General features: G+C 60.8%; 2 protein-coding genes across 3 annotated transcripts; one reads left to right on the top strand and one right to left on the bottom strand.

Annotated features, from left to right (window-relative positions):
- The first annotated feature begins 80 nt into the window (after positions 1-80).
- Positions 81-5,846, top strand: LOC141970404 (uncharacterized). Of its 2 annotated transcripts, none has more exons than XM_074926979.1 (5): positions 81-325; positions 412-515; positions 1,398-4,253; positions 4,562-4,770; positions 5,197-5,846. In XM_074926979.1, exons 1-5 carry the CDS (start codon positions 145-147, stop codon positions 5,264-5,266), a joined length of 3,420 nt encoding a protein of 1,139 aa, XP_074783080.1. In that variant the 5' UTR covers positions 81-144; the 3' UTR covers positions 5,267-5,846. The 2 variants fall into 2 exon arrangements, with proteins under 2 accessions (XP_074783080.1, XP_074783082.1); XM_074926981.1 differs by lacking the exon at positions 81-325 and adding an exon at positions 662-1,158 and having other exon boundaries at positions 351-515.
- Positions 5,847-6,173: 327 nt separating this feature from the next.
- Positions 6,174-15,185, bottom strand: VAT1 (vesicle amine transport 1). Its single transcript, XM_074926720.1, has 6 exons — positions 14,834-15,185; positions 13,290-13,497; positions 12,777-12,947; positions 12,602-12,691; positions 11,434-11,675; positions 6,174-10,428 (listed from the first exon to the last, which is right to left on the bottom strand). Exons 1-6 carry the CDS (start codon positions 15,137-15,139, stop codon positions 10,327-10,329), a joined length of 1,119 nt encoding a protein of 372 aa, XP_074782821.1. The 5' UTR covers positions 15,140-15,185; the 3' UTR covers positions 6,174-10,326.
- Between the last annotated feature and the right edge of the window lie 2,335 nt (positions 15,186-17,520).

Raw genomic sequence — 17,520 nt, 5'->3', positions numbered from 1 at the left:
GGCCGGGCCGGGCCGGGCTCTGCGCTCCGCGGCCGCCTGCGCCCCCCCGCGGCGCCGGGGGCGGGGCGGGCCCGGTTTCGCTTTCGTTTCCCGGCGGCGGGGCCGGGGCGCGGCGGGGCCTGTGCGGCGGGGCCCCGCGCGGGCATGGCGGGCCGCACGGTGCGGGTGCGCGGCCTCCCCGCAGACCTGCCCCCCGACAGGGTGGCCGACAAGCTGACCATCCACTTCCTGCGCTCCCGCAACGGCGGCGGCGAGATCGCCGAGGTGCGGGTGCTGCCGGCCGGCTCCGGGCCCTGCGCCCTCATCACCTTCGAGGCGCTGGAAGGTAACGGCCCCGGTCCCCGCCCGGCGGCCCCGGCCCCGCCGCGCCTCCGGCCGGGCTGACGGGTGCCCGGTGGCTGTTCCCCGCAGTGGCCCAGCGGGTCCTGAGGGCCGGGAGCCACGTGTTGTCCGTCGGGGGGAAGGAATACCCGCTGGAGGTGACGGCGCTCGCCGCGGAGCTCAGCCCCGATGAGGTAGCGAGGAGCGGGAGCCCCGGCCCGGGCCCGGCAAACGCGCTGGGGAAGGGAGACCTCGCTCTCTCTGTTAATCTTCGTTACACTTCGAGCAAATCCGGGTTGATTCAAATCAGGATTTTTTTTTTCCTGTGCTGATAACACAGGGACAGCCAGGCCAGCCGTGCGCTCAGCTCTCTGGTATTTGTGCTGGTCAAAGCAAGGAGAAATAGTCAGACTGGAGGGAAGGGGCGCTTTTCCCCAGCCCAGCTGGTGACACGGGGGATCCTGCTATTGCCTCTGCCCTGTCATCAGCGGGACACCGTGTCATCAGCTGGACACGCTCCTTCTCAGCAGAGCTTAGGAGACACTGGAGGGTTCCTGCCTCTTCTTGCAGTTTCAGGAGAGTATTGCAGCAGACACATCTCATGTTTTCAGGTCCGAGCACTGAAAACAAGGGCACGGGAGCCAGCCTGGCATTGCAGACCTTTCTGCAAGGCCCCGGTGCTGCCGCTGGAAGGGCTGCGGCCAAAGTTCTGGGAGAGCAAGAGGGCAACTGGGAGTGGATTTCTTGGGCTGTTTGCAGAGCCCCCAGCGTGTAGAAGTGGGGCTGCATCTCTGTGTGATTTTCCCTTTGCATTCCTTGTTTGCAGAAAGCTTTTAGGTATGTGTACCAGGTCTAAGAGTTGCTTGGGCTGGCTGGGTCTTTCAGCCCTGCCCGTGCTACGCTGCCATCTCGTTTGACAGCGGGATGCTGAGAGGGAGGCGGTGGGTCCGGTGGTCTCTTCTGTCGTAATGACGCAGGGGCTGTGGCCAATGTCAGGTGCATTTGCCTCCCCCCTGTGCTTGGAGGGGTGTTATTTTTGGTCCTTGTTCCCTCACTCCCTTGCTGTCTACTTGCAGATCTTCATACGCACTTGCATGGTAGTTGACTATAGCAAACTTCCTGCTGGCAAAACCCTCCTGAGGAACTTGCATAAAGGCTACAGCAACGTGCAGTTCAACTTCGACTCCAAGAGCACACACTGCATAGTCAAGGGGCCGTTCACTGAGCTGCAGGCCTTCAGCAGAGACCTGCTGGGCAGCCTGAACCTCAAGAGCCAAGGTGCTGGTGAGATCCTGCTGCCAGGATCCAGCCACGTGGCCAAAGAGACCAGAACACAGAGTCACCTGCGAGCGCCTGACCCCGCTGCGTCAGCGCAAGAGGCATCAAAGCTGCCAGACTGCAACCAGGTGTGTGAAACGGCACCTAAAGCCCCTTCACCTCGGGGCCCGGTGGATGGGGAAGCTCTGGAAGTCCTGGAGGACTTTTCCCTAGTGGTGGACTCGGATATTTACTTGTACATGCAGAGGTTCTGTGCCGCCGAGTACCAAGGTGTTCTACGCCAGCATCATGTGGACGTGGTGGATGTTAGCAGCGATGGCATCGCCATACTGTACCTGCAGCCACCTGCAGGTGTGTCTGGGGCCATGGATGCCCTGCCACAGGCCCGTCTGGCCCTGCAGCAGCTCTACCAGCAGCTGGAGGTGAGCTTGCGCAAGGAAAACATCACCAAGGAAGGACTGCATGTGGACAGTCAGGCACTCAGGGCTCTGACATGTGAGCTGCAGAAACTGTATCCCCAGTTGCTCTGCCATGAGGATGAGAAGCAGCTTTATCTCATTGGAAACCTCGTTGACGTGTCCCAGGCCAAGCAGTACCTTCAGGATTTCGGCACCAGAAGCAGTGCCACGCTCAGCAGCGACCTGCCCTCGCTCCCAGCGACCTCCCGCGCCGCAGAGGCTGCGCTGCACGAGCCCAGAGCGCTCCTGAACGCTTCAACCTCAAAGCTCAGCCCAGGCAAGCGGGAGCTGAAAGGTGAGCTCAAGCTGGCTGCCAGCTTCAGCGCTCTGAGGGCTGACAAGTCTCAGGCCAGCCAGGGCCTCTTGCAGAATCAGGATTCCCCACCGGCGGGACCGGCGCAGCTCTCTGCAGAACTCGAACTGAAGAGAGATGCTCTGGGTCCAAGTGACCCAGCAGTGCAGACGCAGCAGTTCCAGCCTCGTGTCTCTACAGGAGAGGTGGTTTTGGGGCCAGCAGTGGAGTCTCAGCAGAAGGACTCCAAAGAATGGGACCACGTGAAAGGAGGTGCCAGGCTGACACGACACAGGGCTCCGTCTCCTCCTGCGGGCAAAGGGAGCGGCACCTTGCAGCATCCTGGGGACTCTCAAGGCTCGGGTGCCATCAAGCACCATCCCCTCGCCAGCACATCTAGTGCCTTTGATGTGACAGGGACCTCCTCTGCTTTGGACTCTAAACCCTCTGGGCCCAGGCCCCTGCTGCGACGCTCCAACAGCTTCTCGCTGCCGAGGCCGACGGGAAGGGCCCAGCCCCAGGAGCCTGGCTGGGCCGGCGGCCGGGCGAGCGAAGAGATGAGCCTGGACTCCCTGCAGTGGTCTTACCTGAAGGATGTTTGCCGCGCTGCCATCGATGAACTGTGCAGGGACGGAGCTGTGCAGATCTCGGAGCATCGTAGCAGGGACTGCACGGTGCTGACACTATGGGCTGCGGACAGGAGCGAGCTTCTCCAGGCTAAGTGGAAGGTGGAAGCTCTTGTGCAGAAGTGTCCTGACCTCGTGTGTCAGAGTATGAGCTACTCGGAGCTCGCTGTCGATGGTCCCGATGACAGTGCCCTGAGCGAACTGTGTGGCCTTTTGCGAGGAAACTCCCTCCAGGTCGGACTCAGCAAAGACAAGTACAACCTGTATCTTGCCTGCCCCAAGGAGATGCTGCCAGGAGTGACTGAGGCCTTCCGCATCTTTTCTTCCAGGAGGCTCCGTGCCCTGAAGTCTTCATCCTTGTCTCCAGGGCAGGAGAGCATGGGGCACTCGAGTGTCATCCAGCCAAGCAGGAGCCAGGACACGGTTCTGGGTGCAGCCCTTCCCGACAGCCTGGAGTCCCTGCAGATGGGCCTGCAGCACCTCAGCGTTTCCAATGAAGCAGAGCACGCAGATGTGCTCAGGGCCTTCCAGCTGCCAGCGGCTGAGGAAGAGAGGCCCCCCAGTCCTTGGGGGTTCCAGCAGGCACTGGGGCAGCAGGAGGGCAATGGCCGTGTTGATTTTGGGGCTGTGCAAGGAGGAAGCAGCCTTCTGAGCCCAGGTGTAGTGGACAAGCCAAGTCCTGCTGGTCTGAGGGAGGCCCCAGAACAGCCGAAGACAAAACTGTCTGCAGGGGAGCTTGACATCGCACGGCTAAAGCAGGTTTTGCCAGACAGATTCCAGTTTGCGAGAGACAGGAGCAGAGGAGGGCACAACGAAGCGATGGGACGGCCGCGCTCGCCGGCGCCTGCCATGGACACTGCCCCTCTCTCCCTGCCCGCCTGGCTGTACCGGCCCGCGGCCCCCCGGGCACCTGCAGTGGAGCCCCGCGGCCCGGGAGCAGCCCCGCTGCCAGCGGGCAGGAGCAGCGGGCAGGAGGAGCCCGGCCCCCCGCCCCAGCAGGCGAGAGGCCCCAGCCCCGGGCAGAAGAGCAGCAGGAGCCCCCCGGGCCGCTGTGACGCCTGCCGGGGCTCAGGGGTGACCTGCCAGGCCCCCTGCGGCCACGCCTTGTGCAGGACATGTTTTGCCGCCGACAGCCCGCAGCCAGCCTGCTGCAGGGCGGCCCCGAGCTGCGGGATCGCGGGGACTTTCAGGGTCTCCTCCTGGTCCCAGAGTCTGCCTGGCTACTATCGAGACCCAACGCTCCAGGTTTCCTACGTCATCCCTGATGGGGTGCAAGGGGTAGGTACCCACACTGGGGGCTTCCCTGTCCCGCTCAGGACCTGCGCCGGGTCCTGTCAGCGTGGATGGGGCGGGGAGGGCAGCTACAGCCCCGTGGCCCACGTGCAAAGCAGTGGAGGTGTTGGCCCATGCGGAAGGCAAAAATCTCCACGCCAGGCTTGGGAGCAGCTTGCTGCTTTTGCAGTGTGACCTCTGTCTTCAGCTCCAAGTGACTGGCAGAGCCCATGGGGGCCGCAGTCATGGGCTGGACAGAACCTCAGAAGCCAGCTCTCAGGTGGTTGTTTAAAATGCTTTTTTCCTGTTCTAAGGTTGGTGATCCCCACCCAGGACAGCCTTACAAAGGGGGAAATTTTTATGCCTTCCTGCCTGACAACAGGGAAGGGCGGAAGACGGCATTGCTGCTGAAGAAAGCATTTGAGCACGGGCTGACATTCCAGATAAAGTCCTGCAATGGAGAGGAAAGAGTGACATGGGGCCTTATCCCCCACAAAACCTCCTGGGATGGAGGCAAAGCCAGGTATGGCCCAGCTTGTCCCAAGCTTCTAGGCATGGGGGGGGTTTTTAGCAATGGGAGGAGGAGAACCGTGGGCTCAACAAATCCTGCACGGGCTCTGCCAGGCTCCCACAACGGCAGAGCTGGTGCCTCCCTTTGCTCGGCTCGGGGCAGCTGTGGCGTGGCAGCCCAGCGCTGGCACCCTCCAGCCCGTCCCACACCAGGGACAGGAATTCCGGGCCCTGTCACCTCCAGCTGTCCTGGCACTGCCCCTGACAGGCTCTGCCGCCAGCCCCGGGCACCGGCTGTGCCTGCGAGCAGCAGCAGGTCCCCGGGAGCGGCACTTCCACCCTCAGCCCCCGGTGAAGGGATGGGGTGAAAATAAACGGCTGCTCCCCTCAGCGGTTCCAGCCCCCCGGCAGGGTTTACACCGCTCCCCTCTGCCCCCAGGAGCGGCTATCCGGACGCCCAGTACCTGCGCGAGGTTTGCACGGTGCTGAAGAGCCTGGGCATCGCCTGAGCCTCCCGCCACGGCCCCGCCTTCGCTTCGCCTTCCTTTCCAGCTGGCAAAACGGCAGCTTAGCGCAGACGGCTCGGGAAAAAGCAGGTGTTTGTCCGAGGAGCTCCCATGTCCCCATAGGCAGCCAGAAATCTGCGCGCTAGTGACAGCAGCAACCTCCGTCCCCACCCCCTGCCAGCCTCAGCATAGATCAGAGCTTCCCTGACCCTCCAGCTCCTCTGGCCGCGGGGCCTCGCCAGCTTGTGCCAGCACCAGCTCCAGGCTGAGCCCAGCCTAGCTGTCTGCGGCACAACCCACACCCAGGCAGGAGCCCGCCTGTAGCCCAGCTCATCCCCCACCAGCCACTGCAGGCAGGTTCCAGCTCAGCCAGAGCCTGGGCCGGAGCCGAGCTGTGCCTGAACTCAGCTCCTCACTCAGACAGACGGACCCCGGCTGCAGCCCCTCCCCAGCACCTGCTCGGGGCCAGCAGGCAACCGCTGCTCTCTGGGGAGAGCATTAGTGGCCCAAGACAGCTGCCTCTCCGAGAAGGTACAGGCAGGGACAGTCTCAAAGGGGAGAAACACAAATAAACAAGATTTGTTCCTGCATTTCTAGTCGTGGTTGTTCACACCTTGTCCTTCCATTACCCCAGGCCCCCATTTCAGTCTCAACTGCCTACAGAGACACCCCAGACAGAGAGTAAGTGCAGAGGCCAGCTAAGGGGTTTACAAACAAAATTCACCATCCCTGCCCTCCAGAACAGGGCAGTGGAAGTTCAAGTGCACTCGAGGCAACAGTTAACAGTTGGCCTTGAGAGCAGAGCACCCTCTCACCCTGTGAGAGTTAGCATTTATAAACTGAGCCTGTCCACCCACCGACTGCCTAGAGAAGCAGTAAAAGCACCCCAGAGGCTGAGCTACAGGCAGAGGGGATCATTCCAACAGAAGAGTGAGCAGCCAATCACTGAGGGTTTTGTTATGCTTTTAATTAACATTGGAAACACATAAGGCATATGGTAACATTAGACAGAGGAGCATTACACATTATAGTCATGTAAACAGCATTGGCACATTTGCTTTCTGTCCAACTTGGTTACACGCACAAAGCAGAATATATTTTTTAAACAAAGGCTTTCCATGTGTCTGTAGGATGAGCATCACTCGTATCACGCATCAGCAAATCGACACGACTCAGACAGCACAGACCAGACCGTATGTGCGAGGGGCTCACGCATTTCACATCACTACTTGCCCCTTGAGCTTTGCCATCACCAGGGCTTGGCACGCTGGAGCCGAGATCAGGCAAAGAGTGGTTTTACACCTCTGATAGCAGCTGTAAGTGGGCCAGGATCCTGCACCAGTTAAAGCCTGAGGCCCACGGTGCTTCTTACTTCTCCCTGGTCAATGAACTCTGGTTTAATACAGGTGTCTGAAATGCAACGTCCGGCTGAACCCCTTCCCCGCCTCGGGGCATGGGGCAGAGGCCATGCTCCTCTGCAGGAGCTGGGGCTGCTTCCACTCCCCTCCCCTCCCGCAGTTCCTCAGCATGCGACGCAAGCCAGCTCGAGAGAAACCAGAGTGAAAAGCGTGACAAAAGCTGCCTGGTGACAGCAAAGGAGTCGCATCTTGCTCAGGCCCTGCAGTACCAGCCTGGGAAGGCGACGGCAGGAGCGGCCCTGGCCCAGGCCCCCCGCGCTGAGCGGCCCCTGGCAGCGGGCAGGGCCAGGGCCACCTCACGCTTCCCCCTGGGACTCTGCACGGCACAACCTTCGGGTCGGACAATCAATAAAATAAACATTAAATTGCACTCACAGCTGGAACGGCACAGGCACCTCTCACTTCCTCAACAGCACGACTTCACCCTAAACAGTTAAGCAACATTGAGTGGAATGATTTTTATCCTGGGGTTTTTGTTTGTTCTCTGCTTTGGTCCTTAGTATACAAACCTGCTGGTTAATATTGAATTAAGACACTTGAAAGTTGTTTTACATTGGTTCTATACTTATTGGCCCATAAAATGTTCGTCCATTAAAAAAAAAAAAAGGTAGAACAACAAAACCAGAAAACAACCAACCACAATCGCCCAGAGCAGAGCACTGATCAGCAAGGCAGTGGAGAGCAAAGTTATGTTTAATCTTGGTCTTTCTGTAGAAAACATTGTTGCTACCAAGGAACATAAACCAGTCAGCGCTAAACTCTAACAGAGCGTCACCGCTCAGTGCTCCTGCCCCGATCGGGGCTTCAGGAAGTCGTAGGCAGATACACGAGCAGCTTCCCGAAGAGTCAGGAGCTGGGATTATTCCCCAAGAGCCAAGGGGGGGGCAGCAGGTGAAGCCTCACTCGAGGACTAGCCGGCACCCAAGAGCTGCCCTGTGGGAGACGAGGACCGGAGGGCCCAGAGCGGCTGGGACAGCCCCCGAGAGGCTGCACTGAGGGACAGGGAGCGTCTCCGCCAGCGAGTCAACTACACCAGTGGGATCACAGAGCAGAGCTGGCAGGAGTCGTAACATGTTTTTGGCAATACTTAGAAAGGCCAGAATGGAAAAGGCTCCAGTGACTTCCTAGTCCTTACAGGCATGTGGAAGAAGGCACTGAGATGCTGTTTTCCGTGGCGTGGTGCGGGGCAGCAGGTCGGGGGGTACCACGGGAAGCTGCGAGGCTCCCGCCCCCCCACCCTGCTGCGCCGCGAGACACCGACCGCGGGCGCCCGGGAGCCAGGGCCCCACGTAAGGCACTGAGCACGTGCCTGGCCGGGCAGGGCAAGGAGGGGAGGGCACTGCGAAGCACAGCGCGAGAGCTTTCCCCTCTACAAGAGTGCAGAACCTGACGATGCGCAGGGCTGTGCCGGTGAGCACGCTGCTCTTTCATCAAGGTGAAGTCCAGTTTCTCAGAGGAACGGGTCCAGACTTCCCATTTCAGCAATTTTAGACAGTCCTTCTGTTGTCAGACCTGGTAAGGCAGCATTAGACACTGTTGGATTTAATCTAAATTAGCACGACAGGGCAGGTTGAAAGGAGAAGCAGCAAGATTTTGGATTCAGAAAGGTTAAAAGTTGTGCTTGTGAGTTTTATCAGACCATGTTTATGAAGTTCACGTATCAAGTGCGAGAGATGGACTGAAAAGGATCTGTCAGGGCTCCAGCCCTCCTCTGAGCTCGCAGGGAAGGGGGTGTCTTGGTGCTTAGAGGCAGCCAGGACCAGCGCCGCAGAGGCCGTGCCTACGCGCTGCGGAAAGGCGCAGGGCTGGGCACGGAGCCCAGGCACAAGCCACACCGAGACAGGGCCCGGCGGGAGGCTGGAGCTGGCAGGGAAAGGGGCCCCACTCTGCCCAGCACAGGGGTCCTCAGCTCCGCGCTTGGCTGCTCGGAGCCAAGGGGCCTCATGCGGGGCCCTTGGCCCAGCCAGCGCCTTCCCTCCCCGGGCAGGCTCAGCACCGCTCCTGGGAGAGGGCGCTGCTCCTGGAGCCCGAGCCCTTCCACAGCGGCGGCTCTTCTTGGCGCCCTCTCGTTTACCTTTTCAAATCCAAAATGAAGCTTAAAAGCCTGCAGCACCTACAGTCCGTGACAAAGCAAGCACAAACAGCACCACAGTCGCCCAGGGCTGAACACAGGGTCCAGCAGGAAGCGGGGGCACCACCAGGGCGTTGAGTGCTCACAGAACGAGGCTTGGGTCTGGCACAGCCATGTTTCCAGATGCAAGGAAGAAAAGAGGAAGAGAAACCGAGTTCTGGTCTGGGAGGAGCCCCCCAGGCAGCTCCTAAACCCTCGGTGCTGGAAGAGAGCCCAAGGTCCCAAGACTTGTAGTATCAGGGGAAGAAGAGTCGAGCCCTACGGCAGCACTGAGCCAGGAGGCGAGAGCTGGTTTGAGGGGGGACGTGACGCGCTAGCTAGAAGAGAAGGGAACGCAAAATTTGAACTGCTCAAGACACCCAGGCCAAGGGGCTTGACAGAGAGCTGGGCAGTTCACCCCCTCTAGCAGTACGGCAGCGTTACCGAGCGGCCACGGAAGCAGGCTCACAGGACTGATTCTTGCAAGTTCCTTCCCAAACCGCAACACCTCCCCAGCGCAAAGGGCACAGCACAAAGCAAGCAGTAACGGGGGCTTATTTTGTTCCCATCTTGCTGGCGTCCAATTCAACACTGCAGCCCTTGGAAATACAAACACGAGGGTGAAGTTTAGCCTTAACAATACCAGCTTGAAGCCCAACCATAATAAAGCACAGAGCCAACATCAATTGTTCCAGTCGTTTGAGACACAGTTGAGTCCTTATGGTCTCTAAAAGTCAGACACGGTTTAGATCTCCCTACAGAGTTTGGAATCAGAAAATGGACAAGGTCAAGTTACCCAACTGAAACTTTTCTTCTGTGTTCAGTCACAGCCCAGCCCTTCAGGTTATTTGTCGGCTGCACAGAGAAGTGACTGCAAATTAAGTGCAATATGCCATAGGCTCCAAAATGCCAGGCTGGTTATTTACAAGGCAAAGACAACGTGACCTATTACTATCTGACTGGTGTTAGAGGCCAAAGAAAGCAGAGGCGAGGGCGCGGGGTGCTCAGCGTAAGCAGAAGCGTCGCCTGCGGTAGGATTAAACTAGGCCAGCCATGCTTCTCCTCTGGCTGTTGAGGAAACGTCCTCAGTTTGGCTCATTCTCCTGCTGAATGAGCTTCTCAAAGGTGACAGTACAAACGCTTCAGCAGGGCTCACTGTGGAGATACTGGGCAGCTGATACAGGATGTCACATCTTGACTTTACAGTGACAGGCTACGCAGTTGTTAATCACCAACTGCCTGGAAGCTTCAGCTGCGCTGCCAGAGAAAAATAAGGTTAGTTTGGAAATTCAGTAGAGAAACAAGTGATTAGAAAGGCATACAAAATAAACAGGCTTCAAAACAGAGAGCTAGGGCAGGAGGCATATCTGGCAAAGGGTCAGTCACAACGACAGCATGCAAACCTCATCTGAACTTTAACCACGGTGTTCTTGCACTGGTGAAGATGGAAGCTACTGATCTGTCCATTTCCAGGTCCCAAAGAGATCAGGGAGTTAAACCATGAATTCACAATCTGCACACATATCTTCTTCTTCTTAGTTCTCTTCTTTTTTGGATTCTTCCTTGGGTGCCTCAGGAACCAGGATGACCTTTCCAACATTCTTCTTCTCTTGCATCTGCTTCATGGCATCTGCCACCTGGAAGGAACAGGAGTCTGGTGAGACCCAGACCCCCAGGCAGTGCAGTCCTGCCCCTCCCAGGCCCTCACTCCCCCAGACTGGTCCAAGGGCCACCCAGGAGGCAGCTTTCCTGCAGTCCAAGCAAGTGCGAAGCATTCTGGTGCCTCTGCACAGACCCATTTTGGACAGAGTTGGGCAGCTACTCTGGCCTGCCCCGGAAACTGTCCTCAAGAATTCCCAGAGACCAACCGTCCCACATGCAGGGACACTGCTGTGCAAGCCACGGAGGAGCGAAGCGTGTGTCACCTCCTCTCCTAACAGGGGAGCACTGCAGAAACCTGGCTGACAGCTGGGACAACGTTTCTGCTATCTACACGACCCCAGAACAACACATGTCCAGACTTTTTTAAGCAAAACAGCACCTGAGCCAGGCCTGGAATCTTCCTTAAGCTTTTGCATCGTCCTAGTTCTCAGGTACTAACACCGAGGGATCGTTACAAAGTCCTTTGCTCCCCAAGTCCTACCCCAGCAAAGGATTCCCAAGGAAAGAACCTGACTCTGCCTGGACACACAGAAGCAACAACACTGAGCACAGCAGAGCTGCCCCCTTCCAACATCCTCATTCTGCTTCGCTGCCTGGGCTCTTTCTCTCCTGGAAGGGCAGCAGCAGCCTCCCCAGCTGTCTGGTTAGTCACGGGGTGCAGACTCGGGGCAGTCACCCGTCCATAACCAGCCCCTCCACGGGCTGCTGCTGCCCACAGAGCACCTGCCCCGTTCCTCAGGGACACTGTCTGGCATCGCCAGCTCTGTGCACTGGAGCAGAAGAACCCAGCCACTTTACTCCCCCTTAATATCTTAAAAGAAAAGAGGCACTGAATGCCTCCGAACAGATGGTTATTAAACATTCGCAACAGCTCAGCCCCCGTGAACAAGGTGCTCACACTGAGCCAGAGCTCGCTGTGCAGATAACAATTGCCTAGTAATTTCTGAGTGCTGCCAGCCTCTATGTTAGCTCAGACTCACCTGATCAAAGGGCCACACAGAGTCTATTTTGGGCTTGATCTTGCCTTGACTGTACAGGTTAACCAGCTTGGCTACAACACCTCCGACAAGCTCAAATTCTTCATCCATGTATCCAAGGTGGTAGCCACACACAGCCTTGTTATGGTGTAGGAGCTGCAAGGCACTGATGCTGAACTGGTTCCACCAGGTTTTAGCCATAGCCACGAGGTTCTTCTTCTGCCCAGTGAGCAGGTTGGCTACCCCTAAAAGGAAAGCAAGCCACAGATGAGCTGGAATCAACACAACAGGAGAGGCAGCGGGTGTCCAACGTGACAGCCCAGACAACACGCAAGGGAATGGCCGCTCACAGTGACCGAGGACAGAGGAGGGAACTGGACCACATCAGGATCTGCCCAGTCGACCTTCAGCAGGAAGGTACCTGCCTCGCCCTCAAGACACGCGGAATTTGGATTATCACACCCATATACTGCAAAAATACGGAACAACTCCTCTCTCAGGAGGGCAGCAGCAGTGCAGCGAGACTGGAGGGCTGGCAGGGGCAAGGGGGGGTTAACAGGTCCGGCCCAGGGCGGCCGGCAGGAGAGCACTGCCCTTCCCCTAGACCCCGCTCGCCACGCGGGACCACAGCAGCAGCAGCACACTGGTGCGAGGATCTGGAATCCCACTGGGGGCTGTGTGAGGGCTTTGTCTACGGGACAAAATCACAGTGTTTCAGGGCTGGGGAATGAAGAGATAAGTATTCAGTAGCCTCAAACCTCATCACCCACACATCCTCTAGAAGAAAAGCAAGGCTCTATTAGTGCTGTGCATTAAGTCAGCCTGGACAAAGCAGCTGTGCCAGCGTTCCTCTGTGAGGACATTCCAGCTTCCTCTGCAGGCACCAGCTCATACTGGGAGAGATCTTGTGGTGGGAAGGAAGAGCCTTGGAGCCCCTGACCAGAGCTCCTGGGACATGGCACAAATCTCACTGCCCTCAGTGCCTCACCCAGGCAACATATCCTAAAGACCTTCATGAAGCAGCAGAACTGCAACACAAGCAGCAACCAGCGACAGCGATGCTCCCGCAGGCGGAGCGTTGTCGTGCGGCTCCTTGCCCGCCCGCGGTCACACGGTCCCTCCTGCGCCAGAGCTGGGCACGCAGCTCACACTCACTGCGGCTCACACTCACCATACATGATGAGTTTGCCCATTGGCTTCAACAGGTTAAACGCTTTGGACGTATCAGATCCTCCCAGGGGGTCCAGGACAATGTCAACACCTAGAGGGAATTGAAAGGAACGAGAAGTGTCTTTGCACCTGAAGGAAATGCAGGACAGCTGTAGAAGTCCTCCACCACACGGTACCTTTGGGAGAGATTTTCCGGACCTCCTCCGCATAATCCATCGTTCTGTAGTCAATAGGGTGAGCGACCCCACTCTCCTTGAGTGAATCATGCTTGGAGGCAGATGCTGTGCCAAAAATGGTGACATTCTCTACGGTCTTGCACAGCTGGATGGCAGCAGTTCCCACACCACCTGAAAGCCAGCAGGGAGAAAGACTGGGAAGCAAACAGCCCCAGCAGTCAGAAAAACCCCTGCTTAGGTAAATTATCCCTGCCTGTGCCAGGTGCACAGCGCCGGGAGGGGCTGGAACAACGGCTCTGCCTGAGGCAGGCTGATGCCTGTGACACGCTGCGGGAGACCGAGCCCAGCTGCTGGGAAATGGCTCAGCGCTCGCCAGCGCCCGGGCCCGCGCGAGGGCCGCATCGCAGGCAGGCCCCATCAGCAGGGCTCCGACTGCTTCCGCAGCTGTGCCACCCCCCAGAACCTGGATGGTGAGGCCAGGAGTCTCAGCACAGGCTGGCAAGAAGTGTTTACCTGCAGCCATGTGGATGAGGACGCTCTGGTTGGGTCTCAGGTTTCCAAAGTCAAACAGGATCATGTAGGCAGTGATGTAGTTGACAAGAAGAGCAGCCGCTTCCTCAAAGCTCATCCCCTCGGGCATCAGGAAAGTCTGACTGGCCGGCACATTCACCACCTCTTGCCAGAGCCCTGACCTCGCCAGGACCATGACCTTATCGCCAACCTAAATCAAAGTGAGGACAAGGCGCTCTGGCACAAGCTGCAGGCTAGCAGTGGGGTCCCCCCACCCGCGTATGCCAGGGCCCGGCACGCGCTGTGCTCCGCAGGGACCACGGCGGCATCGGGCAAACCGCTCCGCAGAGCCTCTTGTCACGGCCTGGCCCACGCCGGGAGCCTCGGGGGGGCCCGACTGCCGGCTGCCCCCCGACTGCCCGCTGCCCAGACCAGCGGAGCCCCGGCGAGGCCGGAGCCGTGTTCTGCCTACCCTGCCCAGGCCGGGAGCAGGGTCTGAACACCGGGACGTACCGCTGCCTCTTGCAGGGACCGTTCTGCCAACGGCAGGAGGCCTGGGGCTTAACGGGATCAGCCCTGGAAACAGCACGACCTGCCTTAGGAAAACCTCCCAGGTCTAAGCCTCAGGCCTAGAGTCTGAGGCGTACCCCAAAATCTGCTCTTATTCCACTGGGCAAGAAACATCCACTTGCTGTGCGACGGGAGGGAGGCGGCAGAGCCCGAAGCACTGTCAGCAGCAGCAGAGAAGAGGCAGCGCCAGGGCCCCTCTGCTCCCCTCTGCGGGTTTGGCATTTACACGTGAATAAACCAGGACGTTCTCCTGGAGGGGGGATTCATCCCTGACACACTCGGGTTTTTCAGGGCGCTTTGTTTTGGTACTTGTGCACCCAAGAATCATCTTAAAGCACCATAACTGCAACAGCCCTAAAACCCAAAGGTCCGAGACACGCAGAGCCAACTCCTCTGTCGCCCAAGTTGCCAGAAAAGCTGCAGCCGCAGCCCCAACAGCGAGAGCAGCGACGCCGCCCGCGCCCCACCTCGGCACCCCCGGACGGCTCCCGACACCCCGCGGAGCCGCTGCCTCCCGCTCGCCGGGGCCGAGGGGACAGGACAGCCCCGGCCGACACCCCCAGCGCCGCCTCCAACGGGCGGATTCTGTAGGTTAAGAACACCCGGCGGCCTCAAGGGCCGCGACCGCTTCCAGCCGCCCCCCGGCACGGACCCCGGCGGCCGCGGCCCTCGGGAGGGCGGGCGGGACGGGCCGGACACGTCCTGCCCAGGCGGCCCCTTTGTCAGGGGCTTTGTCCGGGGCCCGGCGGGCGGCCCCGGGCAGCGACTCCCGTCCGAGGGACGGGGCAGCGGCTGCCGGCACCGGGCCCGACGGGGCGGCGGCGCCCGGGCGGGGCCGCACCTGCTGGGCGGCGGGGCGGGGCCACCGCAGTGCGGCGGGGCCGGGCCGTACCGGGCCGTTCCGAGCCGTACCGGGCCGTGCCGTTCCGAGCCGGGCCCGGCCGCACCGGGCCGTACCGCACCGGGCCGCCCCTCACCTGCCGGTCGCGGACGCCGTCGCCGAGGGCGCGCACGGTGCCGGCGCACTCCATGCCGGGGCAGACGGGCGGCGGCGGCAGCCGGTCGTACAGGCCCTGCCGCGCCATCAGGTCGGCGAAGTTGAGCCCGCAGGCGCGGACGAGCACCGAGACCTCCCCGGGCCGGGGGCCGCCGCCGCGCCGCGCCTGCACCTTCACCTTCTCGTACCCGCCGAAGCCCGTCAGCACCAGCGCCCGGTGCTCGGGCGGCTCGGGGCCGGGGCCCTGCTCGGGGGCGGCGGCGGCCGGGGCCGGCTCGGCGGACATGGCGGAGCGGAGCGGAGCGGCGGGAGCGGCTGCAGGCGCGGGGCGGCGGCGGGCGGGGAAAAGCCGGGGCGGGGCGGGGGCGGGGGCGGGGCGGGGCGGGGCGGGGCCGGTCGCCGTCCCCGCGCGGCGGCGGCCGCTGCGCAGCCCCGGGCCCGGGGGGCGGGAGGGGGCGGCGGGGTCCGCACAGCCCCGCACAGCGCCGCCGGGACGCGCGGAGCCGCGGCAGCCCGGGCGTTACCGAACGGACCCTCCCGGGGCCGCCGCCCTCGGCCCCGCCGCTGCGGCTGCAGCTTCGCCAGGCGGCCGCCCCGGCCCGCGCGTTCCGGCTCTGACCCCGCGCCGCCTTTCCTTCTTTCTTTCCCTTTTGTTTTTTTTTGCTAAACGATTCCTTTCAGGCAAACGAAGTGCTCGCGTCTGTTCGTTCGCAACGGCTGTTTCGCCGGAGTGTCGCCGCGCTGTTACTGCCGCAACTCATTGCGCAACCGCCGCCCCTCCGGGAGGTTTCAGGGCCGTCCCGGTGCGGTGGCCGCAGGCAGCGGAGCCGAGGCGCGGGCTGGCTCACGGCCCGGGGAGAGGAGGGGAGAGCCCTGGGCCCGGGACTGAACACACGGAACGGGCGTGCGCAGAGGGACGGGCGGGTCCAGCCTCGCCTCCTGCCCGAGGCCTGTGCCAGCCCGACGCCGCCCTGGCCCTGCGTCCGCTCTCGGCATGTGCCCAGCTCCCCGCATCGCTCCCGCCGTGAGGCTGCGGGCCCGGGGCAGCTCCGGGCGGCCCCACCGCTCGGCCACCGCTCAGCCACCGCTCGGCCACCGCTCAGCCACCACGCCCCCGTCCCTGAGCACCCGCAGCCGGGCAGGGTCACTGCTTGGGCACACAAGGCCCCTGAGAAGAAGAACATCCACCCCCAAAAGAAAGCAAAGATCACCTGAAGGATAATCAAAACACCAACTGGGGAAATTTCTGGGCTGCCCCAGTGCTCAAAACTCCCAGGCCAAGCCGAACCTGGCCCACCGCCACTGCGGGCGGGCCCTCGAGTGCTGCTGACAGCGTCTGATGTCAGCTCTGGCCGCGCCTCAGCAATCCCCGGCGTCTCCAGGGCTCTGCAGTCCCGCTCCTCACGCGAGGGCAGCCCCCGGGCCAGCACGAACGCGGCCTTGTCCCGCGCCCCGGGCCGGGGCCGCGCAGGAAGCGGCGCACAAAGGCGGGAAAGCAGCCAGGAGGGCAGCGGCCGGGGCGGGCTGCAGAGCGTCTGCCTCTGCAGCGCGGCACGTTTACGGGTGTCTGGACGGCTGCAGAGGGAGCGAGCAGGAGGCTCATGTCTGGCTGCGTGGCAGGACGCGGCCTGCCTTGGACAGTTACTCTGCGCCTTTGCTGTGGCTCAGCTCTAAGAAATAGAGATGTGCCTTCCTGATGGCTGGGCGTCTCCCACACCCAGAATTAGGAAGAAGCAGTCAAAGCATAATTCTCCGTCTCCTAGTGCTCTTTGAGGAGCTTTCCCAGCATTTGTCCTTTGAGTGAGTGATTTTCACCGTTGTCAGGGCTCCTGTGGTGGATGAAATGTGCTGGCCGGGAGGGAGCTCCTGTAGACACCTGAGGTAAGGGGATGACTCCCAAAGGCTCAGAAAGGGGGAGATGAAGGCAGTGGGGTTTGGGAGTCAGATTCCTCTTCTGCTGGACTTCCCCTCCCCGGCTGCGTGCAGCTCTGAAGCAGATGAGGCAGGGTTTGTGCAGTGGCAGGTCTGTTTGATTTGGCAGGCTGCTCCCGCTGCCTTTGTCTCCTTTGTGCTCCCGAGTCAACCTCTCCTTACCCGCTCAGTTCCGTAACACTTTCCCTGCAAATTTTACTTTCCCCACCCAGCTCGGTTTGTGCTCTGCTGTGGCAGTTTTTCCGCGGTGTTTAAGCTGCAGGTTTCAGAGGGATGGTTCTGCCGGAGCGTGGCTGCGGGTGAAGTGCGGCCATTTGCGGGAGCGGGCGGAGGCGCTGCTGTGGGGGCCGGGGCCGGGCACTGGCAGTTCTGCATCCCCGGCACTGCAGAGCGGCTGGCGGCCGCTCCCGGGGATGGGACACTGGCGTGGGCTAGCAAGGGCGAGCGTTAGCCAGAGAAAACAACAAGTTTTCCCAGTGGAGTTGGCGCTCACTCCTCCAGCCCATTTTCACGAGGTTCCCAAATGGGAGCAGCACGCTGGGGCCTCCTGAGCAGCGCCGGCCTGTGATTCACAGCCAGGGGCCGGCACAGGCCACTGCGGAGACTGTTCTGATTCTCTCTCTCCTGGACTCTCGGCTTTCCAACAGCCCTGCTCCTCATCCTGAGCTCCCTGCCTGCTTTTTCACAGCCTCCAGCTGCTCCCTCAGAGCCCCTGCCAGGGCGTGAGGAGGATGT

The sequence above is a fragment of the Athene noctua genome, chromosome 25 (genome assembly GCF_965140245.1).
Source record: "Athene noctua chromosome 25, bAthNoc1.hap1.1, whole genome shotgun sequence".
Classification (NCBI taxonomy): Eukaryota; Metazoa; Chordata; class Aves; order Strigiformes; family Strigidae; genus Athene; species Athene noctua.
This window is presented reverse-complemented; position numbering and strand designations above follow the sequence as displayed.

What these genes read in the sequence shown, in the direction of transcription:
- LOC141970404 (XM_074926979.1), top strand. Translation starts at nt 145, where the DNA reads ATGGCGGGCCGCACGGTGCGGGTGCGCGGCCTCCCCGCAGACCTGCCC. An exon ending in CACCTTCGAGGCGCTGGAAG is followed by an intron (nt 326 to 411) that starts GTAACGGCCCCG and finishes TGTTCCCCGCAG; the next exon opens with TGGCCCAGCGGGTCCTGAGG. An exon ending in TCCCTGATGGGGTGCAAGGG is followed by an intron (nt 4,254 to 4,561) that starts GTAGGTACCCAC and finishes TCCTGTTCTAAG; the next exon opens with GTTGGTGATCCCCACCCAGG.
- VAT1 (XM_074926720.1), bottom strand. Translation starts at nt 15,139, where the DNA reads ATGTCCGCCGAGCCGGCCCCGGCCGCCGCCGCCCCCGAGCAGGGCCCC. An exon ending in CCTCATCCACATGGCTGCAG is followed by an intron (nt 12,948 to 13,289) that starts GTAAACACTTCT and finishes GCTGGCTTTCAG; the next exon opens with GTGGTGTGGGAACTGCTGCC. An exon ending in CCGGAAAATCTCTCCCAAAG is followed by an intron (nt 12,692 to 12,776) that starts GTACCGTGTGGT and finishes AATTCCCTCTAG; the next exon opens with GTGTTGACATTGTCCTGGAC.